The following is a 22,791-nucleotide window of genomic DNA, read 5'->3' on the forward strand; positions in this document are numbered from 1 at the left end:
AGGTAGATTTATATGAAGACTGAAATGTCCCTCCAAGAAAAGCACACAAAAGCTCACTAAAGACTTATAGCGGCAATGGCATATATAAACGTAAAGCGTGCCACGCACACAAATAAATAAAGGCACGATATTAAAACAGCCTGGGCGTCTTGCCCCTAGTTACTGACCAGTGGTCTAAAGTTGACTATGAATTTGACTTTGTGCCTGAATCTGAGTAAGAATGGGACACCTGTGTTTCTGCCTTGCGAAGCTTTACGGCCTTCACTGTCCAGATCTAGCTACCCAGATAACTCTAGTCCATTCTGTGATCTCTCCTAGGCTGTGCCACGGTAAATCACTGGAATGTTAAGGGTCCTGGTCAAGCCTCTGTCAGTCTTCCAAGCTTCACTGCCTCTGTAGCAGGACCACTTGGCTTTTCATGGTACACATGACCGCGGTCCCTCTGTGCTGCAGGCCACCCCTCTTAGAACTCAGCAAATGACCTGCTTTTGCAGATCACTACAATCAGAGCATGTCCAAAGGTGATAGGTCTTCTTTGCCCACAGGCTCAGCAATAATATCCATGCAGGGGCATATCTTGCAATGGTGCAGCAAGCGCAGTGACACCGAGGTCCAGAGGCCTGAGGAGCCCCTCGAACGCTGATTATAACAGTATCCAGGGGGCGATTTCCTTACTTGCACTAGAACCCATGAAACCCTGGCAGCAAAACTGCCTCCATGTCTAAATGGCACCTGATGTCATGGCCTATAGGTCAAAATTAAAAACCTGGCTGGTGAGGTCCCTCTCAGGATGGTTCCAGACAACCCTTTTGTGTAGCAGTTGCACCCTATTAAAGAATTAAACTAAGTTTAATTACACTTCCAGAAGGAACTGAAAATGCTCCTTTCAAACAACATCTAGACCTTAAATCATCAACGTTACCCTAAGGTGGGCCAAGTTCTGAAGAGACTCCGCCCCAACCCCTAGCACTGTTGTGGATCAGTTCGTTCACACCCTTACATACATGCACGTATACATAACCCATGATGAGTGGGACAGCACCAAGCAAGCACAGTAAAATGGAGCCCCCCTTGCGTACGCTTAACTGGTGACACCGCTGCCACTGGTTAATGAATTGTTGAAAATATGCTTTCCTATGTTTGTTTAACACCTCCTGCATCCCCCTGGGAAATACATTACTTCCCATGAGCAGTGTGCATGTGGGTGTGGGGTGACGAAGCAGGAATGTGAGCAGCAGAAGCAGACCTCACCCAAAGGTTGATGGACTCTTTAGATGACCTGATCTGTCACCAATAGGCATTGCCTCCGAAAGTTCACCATAGATAGGGGGCCTCCGCACACCATACCTCTCTGGGTATGGTGGGTCTGGTGGTCTCAAACAGGAAAATACAAGAATGCCCCAATGAGCTAGAAGACAACTCAGAGCATATCAGGAACACTGTTTTTAACTTTCTGTGGACAAACTCTCAGTGGTCTGTTTCCAGACATGAAGGTCAAGGCTGGAAGGAACTGTGCAGACCAAGCATCCTTATCACACAGACCCATATTCTGAAGGTTACCGGCTCCACCCAGTGTATATTTAAACAGAGAATTCTTATCAGCAGTGTCTCAGGGAAGGTGCCTCTGATTGGTGAGATGTGAGGCTTCACGTGAATTTATCTTAGGGATTTAAGGCCCTATCCTCATCAGATCTGTCTCATGCCACATGGTCTGTAGGATTTGGGTAGGACCACCCTCCAAAGCCTGTAACCCAGTGAGGGAAAAAGATACACATAAAATCTCACTCACTGAGGAAGCGAAAGAATGTATCACATGCTTTATGGCTAGTTTAGACTCCTCTGCTGGGGGTGGTGTGAGGGTCTCTGACATCCTTAAACATTCTTGCACCTTGGATCATACCACTGAGTTGCTTCACAGGAGCCAGGGCACTTCTTACTATATGGCTGCTCTGGGAGACGGTGTGGACCGCTGTGTAAAATGTTCAGCATGAGGACGGAACTTCAGTGTCACTGAGGAATGGAGTACGTCGCTGCATGGGCAAAGGATGGAATGTGGGGCGTGCACTATTCTCACTTTAGTGAAGAGGTGTGAAAGCTCTCAGTGTACCTGTACTCCAATCCCTCTCTATCTACAACCACATCCTCATCATCATACCACTGCACAGTTTCTGCTGAGAAAGAGAGTATGCCCTGCAAGTACACTATGTGGGAGGGCTCAGCGAGAGCACATGCAAACTCCTTGCAAGGCTATTTGCGCTGCACCTTAGAGAAAACCTAGTTTAGGCAATTTCACATGACACCGTGCAGATAACTCCAGTGCTAGTTTGAATACGCTGCACCTTGGGTGAGCTCTGGTGTAAGACTGTCTGGGCACCTCAGGGAAAGCCCGATTGGACGAACCCCTGGGAAAAGACTACTTTACTAAGAACAGACTCCTTAATGTGGGTTGATCAAAGAGGAGCCTTCTTTGTTTTTCCTTGAGTCGTAATCTTACAACTTCTGAAGGTTTTAATGGACTATATTCAGAAAGATCTTTCCGTGAGAAATGAATACAACATGGATTATTTGGGCCACAGAGCACTCACTTGCTTCCCATTCCGGGACGATCTTGACCTCTTTAATAATTTAAGAGTGAAACTAGGACCAAGGAAGAGGATGAGGGACTTTGGTTTCACACTCCAGTCACCACCATCTTCCAAAGGGCAAAAAACAGTAAAACCAAAAGAAAAGGAAGATTAAAAAAAGCAGGAATAATACAGCCACCAAGCATGAAACTCCCTTGCTGTGGATATGTGAAGAGGGAGTGATCTGGGGGGTACTTGGCACCAGCATGAGGTTATTGAAGTTACTTTGTCTTTCAAAAAGTCTAACCAGCATATATTTGTTCACATCATTAACATCCCTAGTGGACAATATTGTAAGCAGGATGACCATCTCAAGAATAAGACACTTTGCATCACCGCTATGCAAGGGGGCCATTAACTGAATGGAGAAGCCATCAGCTGAATGAAGTTCAACCTTAGGTCCCACTGAGATGTGATGTTAGACACATGATGAAACTGTTCAGCATATGATTGAAAAACTGAGACAACACTGGGACCTGACAAATTGAAGGGTCCTTGGGATAGATGGGGATGACCCCTCAAAGTTGACCACCGTGCCTTGGGAGTTGTACAGAAGATGCCAGCCCTGAAAAAACAATACGCTGCAAGTGGAACTACAGGCCCCTGATTCCAACAACTACAAAACGTTCAACTTTTTACATTTACAATAATGTCTTATACTCTTTCGTCTGGAATGCTCATAGCTGCCACCATCTTCCCAAAGGTAGAATTCAGTAAAACTAAAAGAAAGGAAGACACAGCATGCAGGAAAAATGAAACCACCGAGCATGAACCTCCCTCGTTGTTCAGAGGCGGACGACCCGTGATTTTGTTAAGCAAAGGCTTGGAGACCTCAAAACCGCTTTGTACATTGGGCCCAAGTATCATAGATTTGGACGCTGTTAAGCTGTTTTTTTTTTATAACTTTGTCGATACCAATTCTGTTGTTGTTGTAATACTTTATTCGAAAAATATTTCATAAAAGTACGAACATTCAAGCATACAAAATACATAAGACAATATTACAAGTATTACAATTCCCCCAAAAAAGTTAAAAAAGGACATGATAAAAGGTTCTTTTCCTAGAGGAACTGATCAAACATTGGGTAGCAATTTCGACCTGGTAAACCAAGCACTCGCCAAATATTTGGCTACCCCACAAACAATATACATGGAAGAAGTGTTGGTTAAAATGATACACATTGCTGATCTGTGGTCCCTAACTCCTAGCTCCCTACAAACAGGTTTCAGCCATTTTGCTCTCGTCTGTTTATATGCAACACATGCAAACAAAAAATGGCCAAGAGATTCTTTTGGGCAAGAACAATCTGGACATTTTAGGTCAGATTCCCTCCTTCCCTTCCACCCTTCCTTAAATGAATTGAGGGGGAGGATACCATATCTTAATTTCAGAAACAAAGTTCTATCACGGAGGGTCTGAATAAAGACCAAAAATGACTCTAGCTTCCTGAGGGGCTTGTGGTCAAGGAAGTTATTCATCAGGGGGCCCCAATTTGGGTTCTTTAATTCCTTTGCCTCAACCCAATCCCAATCAAGTTTTTTAACAATTTGTTTTGACGGGGGGGGGGTTGGGAGGTCCAACAATCACCCAGACCTATACATACCACCAATTTCTTTAAATTGTTGAGCCATTTTATTATATTGGCTACATTCAAACTAATTAGCTCATCCAACACTAAAGCATAGTTGGATAGTTCGGGGGTCCTTCTGAGCCGCACCCAATATAACAAGGGGCGAATTTGGACTAAGTCAGAGCTAGGGGTACATAAGTACAATTAAAATCACCCCCTACTAGTATTTTGGATCTGGGAGTAAGGTGTGATAAAAGTTCAAAAGTAAAACCCCCAGACTGACTCTTAAGAGTGATGTGCAGAATGTCATTAGAATCAATTTTGTGGGAGATAACTGCACAATTCAAAGTCACGTTCACCCATATAAGCAGGCCACCAGACGGGCGACCTTTCCCCACCGAAACTGCAGGAATAAAAAAGGTTGAATAACCATTTTTATATTGCGGGGAGAGACACCAAGTTTCTTGGAACATACATATATGGAAAGTATTAATAAAGTCATTCCAATCTGGGTTGGCAAGATTTTTCTTTAATCCTGCTATGTTCCATGACAAAATGTTAATGGAGGTTGAGGCTGCGGTAGGTTCCCTGGTTACAACTAAAGTGCTAGGTTCCAGTTCTCCTGTACCTTCACTAATGAATCCTGAGTTAACTGTACCAACCATGGCTAAATTAGATTGTTCCCCAGGGGTGACTGACACTTCTCTCTTTCCAAATCGTCCAGAAGACTGGGGTGGGAGTCAATCAACTCCCTTCAAATCACTGAAACAATTGTAACAAGGGATAGGATAATTAAGCTGGGGGCCCAGCCATTCCTCATTAAACCGATTACCACCAGTGAAGGGCCTCCCTGCCCCTTTTCGTATTACATTCCAACCTCCATTATCATCCCCACCCCAATTACAAGGGAACTGCCTCCCCAGGTGTTCGGGTCTCATCCTACCTCTATCATGGTTAGGGGCCCTCAACGAACTCCACCTATTATTATAATGTTCCGGGGACATATAGAAATATGACAGGGGTTTAACCTTGATCGTTGAATCGTTTTTACATCGGGACCCAGAGCAAATATACTCCACTAATCGTGGGTCTTCAAATGAAATCACAACACAGTCTCCCTGTAAACTTTTCTTATTCTCTCCTACCCATGGGGCTCTCTCCACCATAAGCATTTTATTGTTAATATTAGGAGGAGGAGGAAAATTTCTATCTAGCCAATGGCAAACTTTATTTTTAAGTGCCCAAAAGGGTTCAGAAGTGGCAGGTGCAAGCTCCGGGACGCCTGTTAAAACTATTACATAAGGGCAGGCGTCAGGTGGTAAACTAATATTCCGCCGTACCCTGGGTTTCTCCAAATGAGATGGTGGAGGATTAGAGGCTGGAATGGTAGAGCCAGTTGCTATCTGGGGTTTTGTAGAGACAATGGGAGCTGGTTGGATAGAACGATCTTTATTACCCTTTTGGATGGGGGTTTTAGGAGGGCGTTTCTTTGAGGTGGGGTGAGGCCCTACAGATTGAATCTTAGCCAGGGATGAAGGTTTACCAGTTGGGACTGGACTATCGGAGGCCCCTTGTACGATATTTTCCCCCTTGTGATTTAGTTCCTGACGGAGGGCCTGAAGTTGATGTTCTATACCTTGGAGTCTAGTCTCGAGGGGCAAAAGTAAAGACCTAATAAGGACCGTTAGGGAATCTAATAGTGGAGCATTCTGGTCCTCTAAGTCTTCTAAAGATTCATCAGGGCTACTATTGTCAAGGATACTGACCAGACTAATGTTTGAAACTGTATCATCTGGAATACCCATTGGCAGGGGGTGAGATTTGTGTTGTGCCTTTTCTCTCCCTGCTGGGGCTCCCATGGAAACCCTCCCCTCATCAGTGCTTCTACTAGCGCAAGTCACATTTCCCGAACAACCCAACATGTCTTGGTTAGTTGTAATTACGCTGATCACCTGAGGGGATGTTTGGTTAGGAGTGAGAGTTACACCTTTCACTGTGCCCCCTTCGGTTTGCGTGTTCACTCTGTGAACAATAGCAGATGTAACTAATAAGTTGTTAACAAGGGGGGGCGATGTTAAAGATGTTAATAATGAGGGCGCGGGAGATGGGTCTATACGGGGTAAATGGGGCCCAATAGTATTGAGAGACACAGGGTCAGCTTGCGTCAGGAGTGGATCAGAATTACTCAAGGCTTTGGTTGGAGTGCGTGCCGAGGCTATACTCCCTATTGACGACCTTTTGGCATGTACACGGTCTTGTGAAACCCTCCTTTCCATGAGGACAATACCCTCGTCAATTAAGGTGTTTGTACTTAAAATAAAATTATCTAAGGTCCTACTAAGTTTTTTGGTTTTGTTTTTTGCTCCTGCCGCAGCCTGACTGCGGGTTTCACGGGTGGACATGACTTTTTAAAAAGAAACAATAGCGACTGCCAACAGGAAACACAATCAGGTTTAAACCACATAAGAAGCAAGAGCCTCAATGTTGCTAAGAGCAGTGTGGGAGACAACTAGCCCAGCTAAATATAAGGAGGGGTCATAAACGGTCCTATACTAAATAATGGCAATTTACTTGCTGAATAACGGACTTAAAATAATAAGACCTGCAAGGGGCCAAGGCCAGTCCAGTCTCTACGGTCCTCGGAGGGCCTCAGAGGGCCCGCCCTTTGTCCGGGCTTCGTCCCGAGCTGCGTCCCGCACACGCGTCCAGCTAATGTGCAGTGGGACCGCCTAAAATACAGGATACAGGCTGAAGGGGAGGAGTCACGGGAAGAGGCGGCAGGTGTGCGGGATGTAAAGAACGCACTGCCTGGTGGGCCTCGCAGTCCCGGTCTCCTGCTGGTAGGCAAGGTTCAAATACGCACGCAATTAATTTCCCAGCAAGGGCAGCTCAGCTCCTTAAGAAACGGCGAGGCAAGAATCCAGAGTCCAGAAACTGACTGCGAGCGGCACCCTACCAATTCTTCATTTCAGTACTAAGCTAAAACACTATATTCTTATTGAGGTCTCTTCCCCCTTTTTCTTTCATATCCTTAAGCCTCCTCTCCTACATCATCACCACTATGCGGGTCCTGAGCAGTTTCCTCACTAATACAGAAGTAATATTTAATTAAGGTACCAGGAGATGCATTAAAGTGGTATTTGAATTATAAGGGTTTCCGTTAGGATATAGAGTTGCTCTATATTTGTTTCTGCAGATAAATAACTGTTGATGGACAAGAACGTAATATTACATAACCACCATAAAAACTTCTTTGAACTTAGATTAAGGAGAGGGTGAGGCATAACGGCCAGAACAGCCAACCTTGAAGCTGGGGAACCAGGCTCGAGTCTTGGCGGGAGGCTCAGCATTCTGTGCAAATCATTTAATCTCCCCATGCCTGAAAAATCTATGTGTACATCTGTAACGCAACTGGTGGTTATGTAAAGTGCGCTGATACCTTTGGGTTGAGTACGTGCTATATACTATACACTGTCACCAGGTAGGTCGCCCTCCTAGCCACCGCGTGGTCCTCCCCGTGCTGTGCTATGCTCTGACCGCTGTTTCCTTAGTTTTCTCCGTGGTAACCTGTGCCGTATTTTTTTCGTTTTTCGCTTTTCCCCTTTTGCCTTCTGTATAACTTTAATTGTTTCCCTTTCGCCTCTGTACCCTGTGATTGTTTCCCCTTTTGCCTTCTGTACCCGTGATTGTGTCCCCCTCGCTCCCCCTTTTGCCTTCTGTGCCCCCCCGCTTCCCGCCTCACCCTCTGCTTCCCGCCGTTGCCCCCTGCGGCCCCGCCCCCCGCCATTCCCATTCACCACCCCGCTCCCGCCTCCCAGCTGCTCCTCCCTCCCTCAGCCCCTCATATGGAGGCCGCACGGCGAACGCGCAGCGGACGAGCGCAGTGGGCGCGCAGATTGTGATCAGAGTCCGCGTTTGACCCGCGCCCAGCGCCAGAACCCCTGGTCCTTGCCGATGCCAGCGCACCCGACAGACCTACAACGCCGCCGCCCTCCACGCACTCAATGCCGGCCGGAACCCCGCCTGCTACCGAGCCACTCCAAGACGCACCTACGGACCCTTCACCTGCCAAGCCTGCCAATTCACCTGCCTCTGAACCTGCACCGCACCGGCCAAACCGAGCACCAGCAACAAGAACCACCTCAAGTGCATCCTGCTCAACACCCGCTCCGTCCACAGACAAGCCGTCGAACTTTGGAACCTCCTCGAACACTACCTCACCAGACGTCGCCTTCCTCACGGAAACCTGGATGAACGCCTCCTCAGCCCCCGACATCGCCATAGCCATACTGGATGGCTACAAGATCACCCGAAGGGACCGCGTCAACCAAACCGGAGGAGGCATCACCATCATCCACAGAAACACCATCCGCGTCACGACCAACTCCGAAGACACCCCCATCGCCGCTGAACACCTTCACTTCCAGATCCACACAGACCCCAAGCCCACCCTCAAAGGCACCCTCATCTACAGACACCCTGGACCACGCAAACAATTCAGCGAAGCCATCGCAGACTTCGTCAGCCCACACGCCCTCACCTTCACGAACTACATCCTCCTAGGGGACCTCAACTTCCACCTGGAGAACTACATTGACTGCAACACCTCCGCCCTGCTGGACAACCTCGCCAACCTCGGACTCAAGCAACTGGTGAACACCCCCACCCACTACGCCGGACACAGGCTTGACCCCATCTTCTCCTCCAGCAAGCACATCTCCTTCAGCCACTCCACCGGACTTCACTGGACAGATCACAGCTGCGTCCACTTCACCTTCAGGAGAACCACGACCCACCACCACCCGCAACAGGTTCCCCGCAGAAGCTGTAGCAAAATCACCGCTGACCAGCTCACCACCTCCCTCAGCCAGAACCCGCCCACCAACAAGACGGACCCCGACGAGGCAGCCCGCAACCTCAAACAGTGGCTCGCCAACTGCGGCGAGGAACTTGCACCACTGAAGAACCCTCCCAGCAGACCCGGCAGCAGGAAAGCCTCGTGGTTTACCAACTACCTCAAAATTTCCAAGAAAACCTGCCGCACCCTCGTGAAAGCCTGGCGCCATGACCAGACAGCAGAGAACATGACAGCCCTCAAGGATGCCACCCGCAAACACCACCAATTGATCCGCACCACCAAGAAGACAACATTCAGAGAACGACTGGACAACAACTCCCACAACAGCAAGGAACTCTTCAGCATCGTCAAAGAGCTCTCCAACCCCAGCGCCTGCAACAACGACATCAAACCCTCGCAAGACCTCTGCGACTCACTCGCATCTTTTTTTCACAGCAAGATCGCCGGCATACACAACAGCTTTGGCACACCGACCACCCACCCAACCACCGAACCAGCCACCACCACCCTCTGCACCTGGACACCTGTCAGCACCGAAGACACCACCCACATGATGAACACCATCCACTCCGGATCCCCAACCGACCCCTGCCCGCACCACATCTTCAACAAAGCCAACTCCATCATCGCACCCCAGCTCAGGAACATTATCAACAGCTCCTTCACATCCGCCATCTTCCCGGAGAGCTGGAAACATGCCGAGCTGAGCTCCCTCCTCAAGAAACCCACAGCGGACCCCACGGACCTGAAGAACTTCCGCCCCATCTCACTCCTCCCCTTTCCAGCCAAAGTCATAGAGAAGACCGTCAACAGACAACTCTCCGCCTTCCTCGAGACCAACAGATTCCTCGACACTTCACAGTCCGGCTTCAGAGCAAACCACAGCACTGAGACCGCCCTCATCGCAGCCACCGACGACAACGGGGAAATGCTGCCCTCATCCTCCTTGACCTCTCAGCAGCCTTCGACACCGTATGCCACCGCACCCTGATACAGCGCCACAGCAACACGGGAATCCAAGGAGCGGCCCTGGAGTGGATCATCTCGTTCCTCGCCGGAAGAACCCAGAGAGTCCGCCTCCCCCCGTTCCGTTCCGTTCTGCGGCCACTGAAGTCATCTGCGGCGTCCCGCAAGGATACTCACTCAGCCCCACCCTGTTCAACATCTACATGAGCCCCCTAGCAGCCATCGCCCGCCAACACAACCTCAACATCATCTCCTACGCCGACGACACCCAGCTGATCCTCTCCCTCACCAACGACCCCGCCACCGCCAGAGCCAACCTCTAGGAAGGAATGAGAGACGTCGCGGAGTGGATGAAGATCAGCCGTCTGAAACTGAACTCAGACAAGACGGAAGTCCTCATCCTCGGACCATCCCCCTCGGCCTGGGACGACTCCTGTGGCCCTCTGCCCTGGGCAGTGCACCCAAACCTACAGACCACGCACGCAACCTGGGCTTCATCCTTGACTCCTCCCTCACGATGACCAAGCAAGTCAATGCCGTCTCATCATCCTGTTTTAACACCCTGCGCATGCTCCGAAAGATCTTTCGATGGATCCCCACCGAAACCAGGAAGACGGTCACCCAGGCCCTCGTCACCAGCCGCCTGGATACGGGAACACCTTCTACGCTGGAACCACAGCCAAACTCCAGAAAAGACTCCAGCGCATCCAGAACACCTCAGCACGACTCATCCTGGACATCCCCCGCAGCAGCCACATCACCGTCCACCTGAAAGAACTTCACTGGCTCCCCGTCAACAAGAGGATCACGTTCAGACTCCTCACCCACGCACACAAGGCTCTCCACGACATGGGCCCGAAGTACCTCAACAACCGCCTCACATTCTACACTCCCACCCGACAGCTCCGATCCGCCAGCCTCGCCCTCGCTGCCGTCCCACGTTTTTGGAAATCGGCTGACCCAAGAACAACTCAAGACCTGGATGTTCGAACAGTAGCGACTCCCCCCCCCCCAACACCCCCACCCCCCAGCACCTTGAGACCCGCACGGGTGAGTAGCACGCTCTATAAATTCCTCTGATTGATTGATTGATATAAAACTGCACCAAAAAAAGGTAGGCGTAGCAACAGAGCAAATGTGAAAATAAATGTGTCAGACCTAGTTTCTAAAGTGAATATACTGATATAAACTGATTTGTTCACTCAATCTCAATTACGTATTTCAGATGCAATGTCTGATATGACCTGTAGAACTTGGAAATTTGCATGGCATGTTCCATAACCAAATTTGTAGGCATGTTTCATAACCAAAACCAGCTGTGATTGGCACACAAAGCAATTTTTTAAGATGTGTCTACCTTCATTTCTTCCTTCTCGTGGAGGCGGCTGTTGACGTTCTCCTGGAGTTTGTCCTCTAGCTTCTCAAAGTCCTTGAGGAAAAGCATCTCTTCAAACAGGGTGATATGCCTCAAGTCTCCCATCTTCATCTGCACATCCAACTTCATTTTGTGGTGTCTCAGGAGACGCAACTCGGCATCGAAGAGGGTCTTGAGCTTCTGGATCTGTGGCCACGAGCAAAGAACAAAGAAACGAGATTGTGAGAATGGGGTTCCAACTGAAAAGCAACAAGGTTAACACACATCTGATGCCACTGTTGACCTACATTTAGGCCCTCAATATGAGTCACCTCTCAATTATGAGAAGGCCATTAACACCAATCCCCGCTCCATTGGAATAATGTGGATCACAAAAACATGGAGCTTTGGGCTAATGAAAACAGACAAAGGGCCAGATTTAGATTTCGGTGGACGGGTTACTCCATCCAACAGTGACGGAAATGCCATCCGCCGAAATAGAAATCCCATCATATCCTATGGGATTTCTTTTTTGTCAGATAAGATATCTAAATCAGGAACAAAATCTTTGTGTGAAAGTACAGAGGAAAATGAGTGATTATCAGGGGAACTAGAACAGAATTACTCATTCCTCTACTAATTTCTCATTTCTTATTGGACCATGAAGGTCCAATTTACAATGATCTGGTTTTTCTCCACATCTGGAGTTACCAGTGCCACTGGTATCGGTAGCTCCAGAGGTCGGGAAAATTCAGCCCATTTACTGGGCCACTCACAATTGGGACCACAGTGCAAGCTGGGGGTTCTAAAGCATAAATATCAGGAGGCTGAGAGAGAGATAAGTACTCTCCCTTCCTGCAGTTAGGGAGCTAATGGGATGACATAGCTTATGTCTCCAGTAAAATAGGGTCTATTGCATGCATCAGGCCTGGTGGAACCACAAAAACAGAAACAAATATCTTGTAAAACCTCTCTGATGATATCCGGAGAAATTCAACTGCCTTTAATCTGTCACAAAAATTGTGCTTGGCATGACCCAGTGCTGCAACCCAGCATGATTACAACAGGGTAAGACGGACACTTTCTGGGTGCAGAGAGCATACATCATCACAGAAAGGAATAGCAGCATCTCCTTGAATGTTGGTCCATGTGTCCATTCCCTATCCCTATCTTGGTCCAGTTCTAGGTATGATCCTAACCACGAGATGTGTGAGGTTCTAGGGCTTGCTTTTGCCACTGAGCCCACAGCTAGTTATCTACTATTGAAGCTTTTGATTGGATCAAACCAAATGGCAATAGGGCATGAAATGATGTTATTGTATTGTCCATAAAACCCTACACAGTAAAAAAGACCAATTATTTATCACACAAATTATCTCAGGAGGCTTCCGTAGGCTTCAGAGACCTAACGCCCTAAAACCCGAAGCTCTTCTCTTCAAAAAAATTAAAACTTGGGGAACGCTCCAGAAATCGAGAACTCTAGCCCTTCCTCCATCAGGACCAACACCACCTACATCCCTTTTGAACACAATGTAAAGACTGAGGGTCTGATTTACAGTTTGGAGGACTGCTTACTCCCTCACAAAGTGACGGATATCCCAACAGCTTTATTAAAAGGTCCATAGAATTAAATTCAATTGTAATAAGCTGGCGGGAAATCCGTCAGCCAATCTCTAAATCAGGCCCTTGCTCTTCCAGCATCCGTCCCAGTCATGACCGGTCTATGATTTCAATACCATTGTACCTTCAGGACCCGCCCCTCCCATTGGTTCCACTTCCACTGCATGAGGGGCATTTCGTTGTACAGTTTCATACTGGATAGCACCTTTCACTAATTCTTGGAAATCTGTCTCCTGGCAAACCTTTGATATTATGTGAATTTCATCTTGAACCAACTTGAGTAATTTTGCACCTTGTGTTTACTTTTGCTACTATAATTTTATATAAATTCCATATTTTCTCTGTCTCACGCTCTTTTGAATTTATTTTCACATCGGTTCAGCAAACGTTTGCCTTCAAGTCCACATGACATTACAACTGAAATACATAAAAAAATCGGAGGTGGGGTAAGTTCTGGAGCGCCTGCACCATTTCCCATTTTAGCCTTGAAACTGAGTTTGAGCTGGAAGAATTGTCTCTTGGATGTTGATAGTTGTAGCACAACCAATTGGAACCATTGATAGAATATGTCAGTTCCAAGGTATGCAGCTGAGCTCCAAAGGGACAAAGGTCGTAGAGCCTCTGGCCGTGATCCGCCCGACAAAGTTTGCTTCAACATCAACACTGGTAGTCACGTTGACATTTACTAACATAGACCCCTACATAAGAGAGTACTAGTAAGATCCCAAAGAGAAGAAGTTTTCAAGAGTTGGTCAAGAGTTGGTCCTCAGACCATAAACAGGGACAAAAGGATCCAGCATTTAACTCACTTGAAGAAACTATCGACGTGAAGGAGAGAGATTGCTTCAACCGGCTCCACATTCTATGCACGATCTATCAGACAGGTCAGCCCAGGTAACCCAGAGTAAGGTGGAAAGCTCCTCAACCAGGCAGTTGAAATTAACTGGGATTCACCTGAGGCTTCAACCAAGGTGTAAACATTGAAACAGGGAGTGCAAGAAGTAAGACATGCAGTGGATGTACTGAACACACTTAAAAGCCATGCCGCTGACAGTGTGCTTGAGCTTTATGAGGGGGTAGGAGGTGGCAGACAGTTTAAATCGGAGTTCCCATTTGCATGTACTCAGTGGTCCTTCTTCAGTATCTGTTAAGTTTCTTTTGCCTCTACTGAGCATGCAACTTTGTTGCATGTACTAAAACGCCTGTCTTTTTTAGTGTTCCTGCTCAGCAGTGTCCAATGTATGACACAAAACACCCCTCGCAAAATAAGGATTCACAAATTTTGTGATTACCTATTTTGCGATTGCATTGAAGGAATAGCAAATTGCGATTCTTAAATGCAATGTGTAAGAAGCACAATAAAAGTGTTGGCTGTAAGGAATCACAAATTACCATGAACTTCAAGTTGGTGGAAATGTGCATGTGTGCACATGTGACTCACAAACATGCCCTTAGGGCATGTATGTGTGCCACTTGTGCACACATGCACATTTCAGGGGTGCAACAGGGTGTCCTTTTGACACCCTGGCACCCTTGAAATTGCATTCTCAATTTGCGATTCGCAAATTGTGAATCAGAAATTGAGAATGTCTTCCCATTCATTCCTGTGGGCCTCTAGGCCCAAAGGAATGAATGAGGAGGTATTCCTTAATTGCGAATCGCAATTTGCGATTCCCAATTAAGTAATATGTAGGATTCGCAAAATTATTTGCAAATCCTACATACATAGCGTTTTGCGATTCTCAAATAGCGATTTGCAAAAAATCACTATTTGAGAATCACAAATGGACTTTTTCATACATATGGCCCTTGACTCTTTGGAATGGAGCATTCTGAGAGACCCCTAGTTGAAGCACATAAAATAGTTGTCATGGAAATTATGTATTTTATTTTGAACTGCAACCTTTTATAACGGAGTTTGTTTTCTTACAGATCACTGAGACATCCATGCAGTCGAATGCACCCTCATTTTACATAAACCTCTTTCTGTATCATTTTGAAACTGTCAATACGCTATCTGGCCAATTATATAAAGAAATTATAATAGGATATTGCCGAAAAAGGAGGCGCACTAGAGGAAGAGGTTAGAAATTAGACTGGCTTTGCTTTTGTTCCTGTTCAGCAGGGATTTGGCCTGGCAGTTCGGATGGATTGTCCTCTATGCAGCAGGACTAAGACCTGTTTGTTTAAGGTTGGTCCCTGCCGTTATTTCAAAGCACCTCATCAGGCACTTGTTGTTATTGTTTGTCTCTGCAGTGATATGTATCCGTAGAATGCTGAAAATAGCTTAGCTTCCCTTATAAATAGGTTTACACTAGAGCCGACAGAACAGCACCTTGAGATCCATCCATAACATAACCATGTACTGTACTCCAATGCCATACAAGAAAAAGTACTTGAACTCCTATTTTTCCATTATGTTTATCTTCCCTGAAGCCACAAACACCATGCTCTCTTCCCCAGTGGAGGCAATAGTATGAAAACCCTATGATAATTGCATTTTGCCCACACTGGAAACATTTTAGCACAGGTCAACAAAGGGAAATAGCTGGTGAAAAATTCTGCACAAAGTATTTTGTTGCAAAAGATGCAACCCCACAAACCCTACTTTTGAGAAGATTCTCAAGCAGCAAATTTGTTCACAAAAGTTGCTGAAGATGAGATCCCATAATTGTACTTTAAGGCAATTGAGGGGTAGGTTCGAACATTGCTATGGGAAGGGGGCCCGGCGCTCAGTGCACTATACAAGCTCAGATGGGGATGGTATGATGGAGGCATCGCGTTGCCAGATGTCCAGAAATACTACGAGGTGCCGCAGCTGAGCCCTATTAACAACTGGGTTTTACGCCTCAGACGGAGCCAGCATGCCACATGGATAGACTTGCATTACATCCTCATGCCCTATTATAGGAAGTAAAAGGGGTGACTGTCTGGACTCCACACAGACAGTGGTACACCTTTGGAAGACCATCCTGCCAGCCCTGGGGTGGAAAAAAACATCTACGTGGGCAACTCCACTAAAGGAAGACGAAATTCTTAGCACCCTGTGAAAATTGCTAGGTTTTGACAAAGGGGACTTCATAGGAATCTACAGGGTGGGGCATGTTTGGTGTCAGAGTGATGTAATCGCTTGGTCTGACCTGCAGGGAGCATATCAGGTAGCTCCTACCGAGACCTTCAGATGCATGTAACACTGCCACACATTCTTCGGTGCTGCCGAGGGGGACTGACCTTCCCAAATCCTCCCTGCCGCAGAATAGACTACTTGATGAATTCCTGCTCCAGAAGGCTATGTCACTGACCTATGAAAAATTGCTAAACCACACGCTAGATGCCTTAAAGCGGGTCAGCGAGCAATGGGAGAAAGTGCTGAGAGGGCTTGGAAGATGGTGAATGGGAGGAGGCCCTGGCATCCTCCAGAGAAGTGGCCTTACGTTCATCCTACATCGCTCCTATAATGCCCGCATGAAGATGGGGAGGGCTGGAGACGCGTACTGTCTGCATGGGTGTGGAGAGACCAGTACATTTTTCCACATCCTAGGGGAATGCCCGGCAATATATGAATTTTGGTCTGCAGTGGTGAATTGCCTGGGGTAAGTGAGGGGTAGGGGCATGAGTGTCTCCGCCAAGTGGTGTGCGGGAAATGTCTGGCAAGAGACTGACGCCGGCCGCTCGCAATGGACCTGGAAGATATTGGGTCTGGCAGAGACAAAGAGAAATATAGCAAAGACATGGGGTGTCGAAAGGTCCCAGGACTGGAGGCCTGGAAAATGGACAATGACTGATGTGTGATGGCAGAGAGGGTTGTTTATGCAAGTAGGGGCTGTCCCTAGAAGTGGAACTACATTTGGAAAGACTGGATACCTACCGAGGTCAACTACATGGCGAATTCGACTATCCTGGTGATGAGGAGTCCCATCCTGAGACTGCTCCAAGAGTACCAAATAATGGGGATTGAGAGTAGAGGGACAGGGGGGAGGTGACAAACGGTGATTAATACAATTGTGAGATGTGCTGCAGTGCTATATTTTGAAGCTGATGTTCTATTCAAAATGTCAGTAAAAAGATATGTAAAGAAAAGTTGCAGAGAAAGTGTTTTGCACAGGTGAAGTTTTTCAAAAGTGACTCATTTTGCAACTTTGTAAAGTTGGGAAATTTGTTACATTGACATAACTTTGCTTGAAGAATTCTAATTTTGCTTCTCTTAAATCAGAAAACATTCAAATCATATGGCCCCTCGTTAATTTTTCTCAAGACTTTCATGGCTGACTTAACTCACCCTTTTGATAATTCTCTCCTGGTGGTAAATGTTTTTGATCTCCTCTACTTTCATGATTTCCAATTCCAGCTCAGTGAATCCAGATTCTTCTTTGTCAGTAGCCTGTGCAAGATCTGGTGTCATGGTGATTGGTTGTTTGACAGGAGGTTTTGAACTAAAAGACAGTCGTGAGTGTCTGCCCGAGTCTTTCCTAGTTCCAATCTGCCCCTTTGAACCACCAAAACCCCCAAAGCCTCCTTGCTGTTCTGATGCATTGGGCGTCAGGAGTTGTTTCTCCTGTTCTAACCGGAATATGTTCAAGGTTTCATCATTGTATTCAAATCTCTTTTCTGGTGTCTCGTCAGGCTGCATCTGAGGGACTGCGGGTATTTGGAGGTGTTTCGAGGGATCCAGTTTGGTCTGGATCTCTTGCAAGTCTTTCACCAGTTCCTCAATTTCTTCAATCGTGGCCACCTTTAGGTCTCGCAGTGCTAGTATCCATCGATTCATGGTTGCCTTCTTTTCATGCATCTACAAGAAGAAGCACAAGATACTTAGAAGTTGTACCCCAGCATGTCTCCTCCATACTGCTAAACAACCAAAAGCTACAGAACTAAATTATAAAAAGGTGCTCGTGTCAAGCAGGAACATTATGTAAGTTTAGATGCTTTCATTATCATTAAACATTGCTAATAAAAAAGGAGGACATTTCTATGTTATATACACTTAACAGTCATGGGTGTGCAACCACAAATGCAAGATCAGATCTCACCTCGAAGTTCAATCACTATCTCTGAGGAATTTGAGCAGCTGTAGTTGAAAGTCTGGGATGAGCATGCACACTGATATAGTATGTTTTGTGTGTGTATGTGCAAAGGGCACTATCACAAGTGAGGGCATCTAGGCATTGAGCAGGTGTGTGTACGTAGCCCTGCCAGTGTTCAGTTGGTTAATGGAAAAGCCAGGTCTTCAGCTTCTTGAGGAATTCAAGAAAAGTGGAGGATGCTTTGATGTGGAGTGGGAGGCTGTTCAATGGTTTAAGAGCATCTGATCAAATGTGTGCATTTTTTTATTTAAAAGGGGTTGGTAGTGCACATTTTAAACCAATAGGTGGTTAGCTGTACAAGAGCTTTTGCCCAGACTATGCAGAGCACGGCGGCCGATGCCCTCCACCAGCACCCTGTTTACTTGGGCTATGCTGTGATGGCATCTGTGATATATCTGTTCAGAGTGTGAATGGGTGTGTAGACACTGGTGCTGGCAAACCTGATGGGTGTGGAAGATACTCTGCTCGAAGGAAGTGTCTAATACTGTGCAACCCAGTACACGCTGATGATTAAACTTGCCCTATTGCTGCTTGAGGAGTTCACAGAAAAGGCTTGCACTACTATGGTCAGTGGTGTGGTTTGAGGAAGCTTGCCCTGCTGCTGCCCATGCCATATATGTAGGGCGTTGGCCCTACTGCTAATTTCGATATGCATGGGGAAAGCAAGACATACTGCTTCTCATGACGAGGAAAGGGTTTTACCCTTATGCCAATGATGTTGCAATGTGGAGGATTACTTGACCACAACTCAGAATGTGAGACAGATGTTTTCCCGAGGGCTTCTAATGTAGAGGACGCTTCCCCCACTGCTCTTCAAGCTGTATCGCGCATGGAAAACTCTTGCTACTGTCCATCTTGAGATGGGTGGGGGACACTTCCTCTACTGCATGTTAATGCTGTATCACACATGGGAAGGTCCTGCTACTGTCCATCTTGAGATGTGTGGATGACTCTTGAGATGTGTGGAGGATGCCTGATATCTGAAAAGGATGCTTGAGATGTGTGGAGGACGGTTCCTTTACTGATCTTCATACTTTATCACACATGGGGATATCTTCCTACTGTCTATCTTGAGATGCGTGGAGGATGCTTCCCTTACTGCTCTTCATACGGTATCATACATGGAAAAAGATTGATACGGTCTATCTTGAGCTGTGTGCAGGATGAATCCTCTGATGCTCTTCATGCTGCATCACACATGGGAAGGTCTTGCTGCTGTCCATCTTAAGGTGTGTGGGGGACACTTCCTCTACTGCTTTCATGCATCGGAAGACCTTGCTACTATCTATCTTGAGGTGTGTTGAGGACGCCTGAGATGTGTGGAGGAGGATGAATCCTCTGCTGCTCTTCATGCTGTATCACACATGGGAAGATCTTGCTACTGTTCATCTTGAAAAGTATGGAGGGCGCTTCCTCTACTGCATGTTAATGATGTATCACACATGGGAAGGTCTTGCGACTATCCATTTTGAGATGCATGGAGGACGCTTCCTCTACTGCACGTTAATGATGTATCACACATGGGAAGGTCTTCCTACTGTCCATCTTGAGATGCATGGAGGACGCTTCCTCTACTGCACGTTAATGATGTATCACACATGGAAAGGTCTTCCTACTGTCCATCTTGAGATGCATGGAGGACGCTTCCACTACTGCATGTTAATGATGTATCACACATAGAAAGGTCTTCCTACTGTCCATCTTGAGATGCATGGAGGACGCTTCATCTACTGCACGTTAATGATGTATCACACATGGGAAGGGAGAGGGAATCTCCTCGGATAATATACGAGTAAACAGAGACTGGAATGTTAACCCCTCTGTGAGTTGCCATTAACTGCTGGCATAAGGTGGTGTATTAAGCGGTATTTTGAACCGTATCCAGAACTACCGCGTGTTCATGAGGCAGCTATATTATTTGCTGTGTGAGTATATGGAATTAAGACATATACATCAACTCTCGCCAACGGTATGGAAACTGACCAGTAATGGCCTGTTTTTTATCCTTTCAGCTTCCAGAAATCTAGCTGGATGCGTGCTCGATATCCCCATGCAAATTAAATACGCTGATTCATTGATAATTTTATGAGTAAGTATAGGGCAATAGAATCTGAGCCCCGGGTAGCGCTATTCCTTGAGCTGTATGACGTTTGCGTGTATTGTGTTTTGACTTATCGAATTAGGAAACAAACTAGGTTGTATTCTGTCCTTATATATATAAACAAGAGATTGTCTCTTGCTGTTCAAATATACTAGAGTCTGAAAAGCAATATAAAATGACTCCCCTCTAAACAAAACGTATAATAAATACAACAAGCCGGGTAGAAGATAATCTTGGCTATGTTCTACACACCCAGGAGGGGTATATTAAAAATAGCCGGTACATGCCAGCTTGCATATCTGTTGCGTAGCATTATTCGAAAATTACGAGTTATGATTGGATATTATGAACTATTGTCCTTTAAACTAATTTAATCCATTATCTGTCCCCACTATGAATAGACATTAGTTTAATACATTGTCTGTCCCTATTATGAACAGATACTTTGAATTCAAACAGAGGAATATTCGCTGGACGAAAAACCTCAGCATAGAAATAAGGAGGCGGAATACCCCTTTTTTTGACACATTGCTCTATCTATCATCTATTTCGAGGTAGGTGAAGTATCACTGCTTGTTGGTTTTGTCGCCACCTCTCCTGTAACCAAACCAAATCTGGTGTCACTGCTATCAAATGGCAAACAATCTATTCCTGGTTTCTCATCTTGTTATTAACAGATGGTCCCTTCAGAAAGAGCGTGTAGGTATTTATTTGATGCAATGGAAAATTATGGGATTATGCACCATGTCTGGGTGCCAAGTACTAATGTGATCATATATGAATACATTTTTTGATAAAGTGAAATTTGTGGGTGATAATCATGTATGTCTCTCCTTTGTATTGGAAGCAATGTTAAGATGTGTTTTTCTGAAAAGCTTGTAACATTACATTTTTTAAATATTTGTTCATATATTCTTTGACCACATTTCTGTTATTTCGATTGGATCCACTTTGCCCATTTTCTATGTCTAAAGCTGATCTTGTTTAAATTTCAGAAATTGTCTGGGAAACAGTATATGTATAATGTCCTGATGAAGGCGGATCTGATTGATTGTACCGCCGAAACGCGTCGACGCCCTAGGAGCTAATCAGGGACTATAAGTCAAGGAGAAATTCAAAATCAATATTTGTGTTTGGGTTTAATCCTTTTCCCTGTGCACTCCTTTTTAATTGAATTGGTGTTTTTATTATTAATTGTACCGTCCGATATATGTTTCCCTATTTTTAGTTTTTAACTGATGTAATGTTTGCATAATAAATTGTTTTTTACTTTATTTCTTTGCCAGAGTGTTTTCACATATATTGTAATGTTTACATTGCTTCCATGTCAATAGTTTAATGTATGTTCTGTGAGTATTTATGTACCTTTGCAAATTCACCCAAAGGGAATTTCTTTCTGACTTGCGTCACACATGGGAAGGTCTTCCTACTGTCCATCTTGAGATGCATGGAGGACGCTTCCTCTACTGCACGTTAATGATGTATCACACATGGGAAGGTCTTGCGACTATCCATCTTGAGATGCATGGAGGACGCTTCCTCTACTGCACGTTAATGATGTATCACACATGGAAAGGTCTTCCTACTGTCCATCTTGAGATGCATGGAGGACGCTTCCTCTACTGCACGTTAATGATGTATCACACATAGAAAGGTCTTGCTGCTGTCCATCTTAAGGTGTGTGGGAGACACTTCCTCTACTGCTTTCATGCTGTATCACACATCGGAAGACCTTGCTACTATCTATCTTGAGGTTTGTTGAGGACATCTGAGATGTGTGGACAACGCTTCCTCTACTGCTTCATGCTGTATCACACATGGGAAAAGCTGGCTACTATCCATCCTGAGGTTGTGGAGTACGCCTGCAATCTGCAAAGGATGCGCTGTTCTTCATACTGCATCAGTCACAGAAAAAGCTTGGTACTCTCCATCCTTATGTGTGTGGAGGGTGTTTCTGGCTGCTTTTCATGCTGTTATCACACATTTAAAAAGCTATCTACTGTCTATCTTGCAGAAAGTGAAGGAGGCTTAAGATGTGTGGGGAAACCCTGCCACACTGTTCATTATATGTTATGTGAAGGAAGGTTGCTGTGCTGATTTTGATACTACGCATGGAAGAAGCTGCCCTGCTGTTATGCTTAGTTTGGAGATTAATTTTCAGCAAAGATCTTAAAGATATAGAAAGGTTATTTCATACCATGGGACTCAAGGTCGAAAACCTTCAACTGCCAGGCAGAAGACCAGTACTGAATGAGCAAAGTACTCCAAAGTTGTGCGATTACTGGATTCACTGCTACTGACTGAGGGTTCAGTTGAAGGCAAGAAAACAGCAAACACTGGATTCTTAGGAGGTTGCCATGTTAGGATCAGGCATAGAAAGGCCGCTGAGGTAGCATGATTATGGCCTGTTGTTTGGTGCGAGGCTTGCAAGACAAGCTACTTGAGGGCATTCATGATTGCGCTGAGCAGATGATGATGATGCACAAAAACTCCTGCACAGCAACCAAACATACCACTGGACCTCCTGTGATGCATGCAAACAAACAAACAGACGTACACCATATCAATTAGGTCAGTATATGTACAGAACACCTGCACATTGACCTAACGGAA

General features: G+C 46.0%; 1 protein-coding gene across 3 annotated transcripts in view; it reads right to left on the bottom strand.

Annotated features, from left to right (window-relative positions):
• The window catches only part of CFAP44 (cilia and flagella associated protein 44), a 748,689-nt gene that overhangs the window by 156,500 nt on the left and 569,398 nt on the right, over positions 1-22,791 (bottom strand). For all 3 annotated transcript variants that reach the window (XM_086935641.1, XM_086935640.1, XM_086935642.1), the window contains 2 exons: positions 17,273-17,782; positions 11,377-11,580 (listed from right to left, as the gene is read on the bottom strand). In XM_086935641.1, the coding sequence (XP_086791767.1) occupies positions 11,377-11,580; positions 17,273-17,782 (714 nt within the window). The remainder of the gene's footprint in view (positions 1-11,376; positions 11,581-17,272; positions 17,783-22,791) is intronic.

This window comes from Lissotriton vulgaris, chromosome 8 (assembly GCF_964263255.1).
Source record: "Lissotriton vulgaris chromosome 8, aLisVul1.2, whole genome shotgun sequence".
Taxonomy (NCBI): Eukaryota; Metazoa; Chordata; class Amphibia; order Caudata; family Salamandridae; genus Lissotriton; species Lissotriton vulgaris.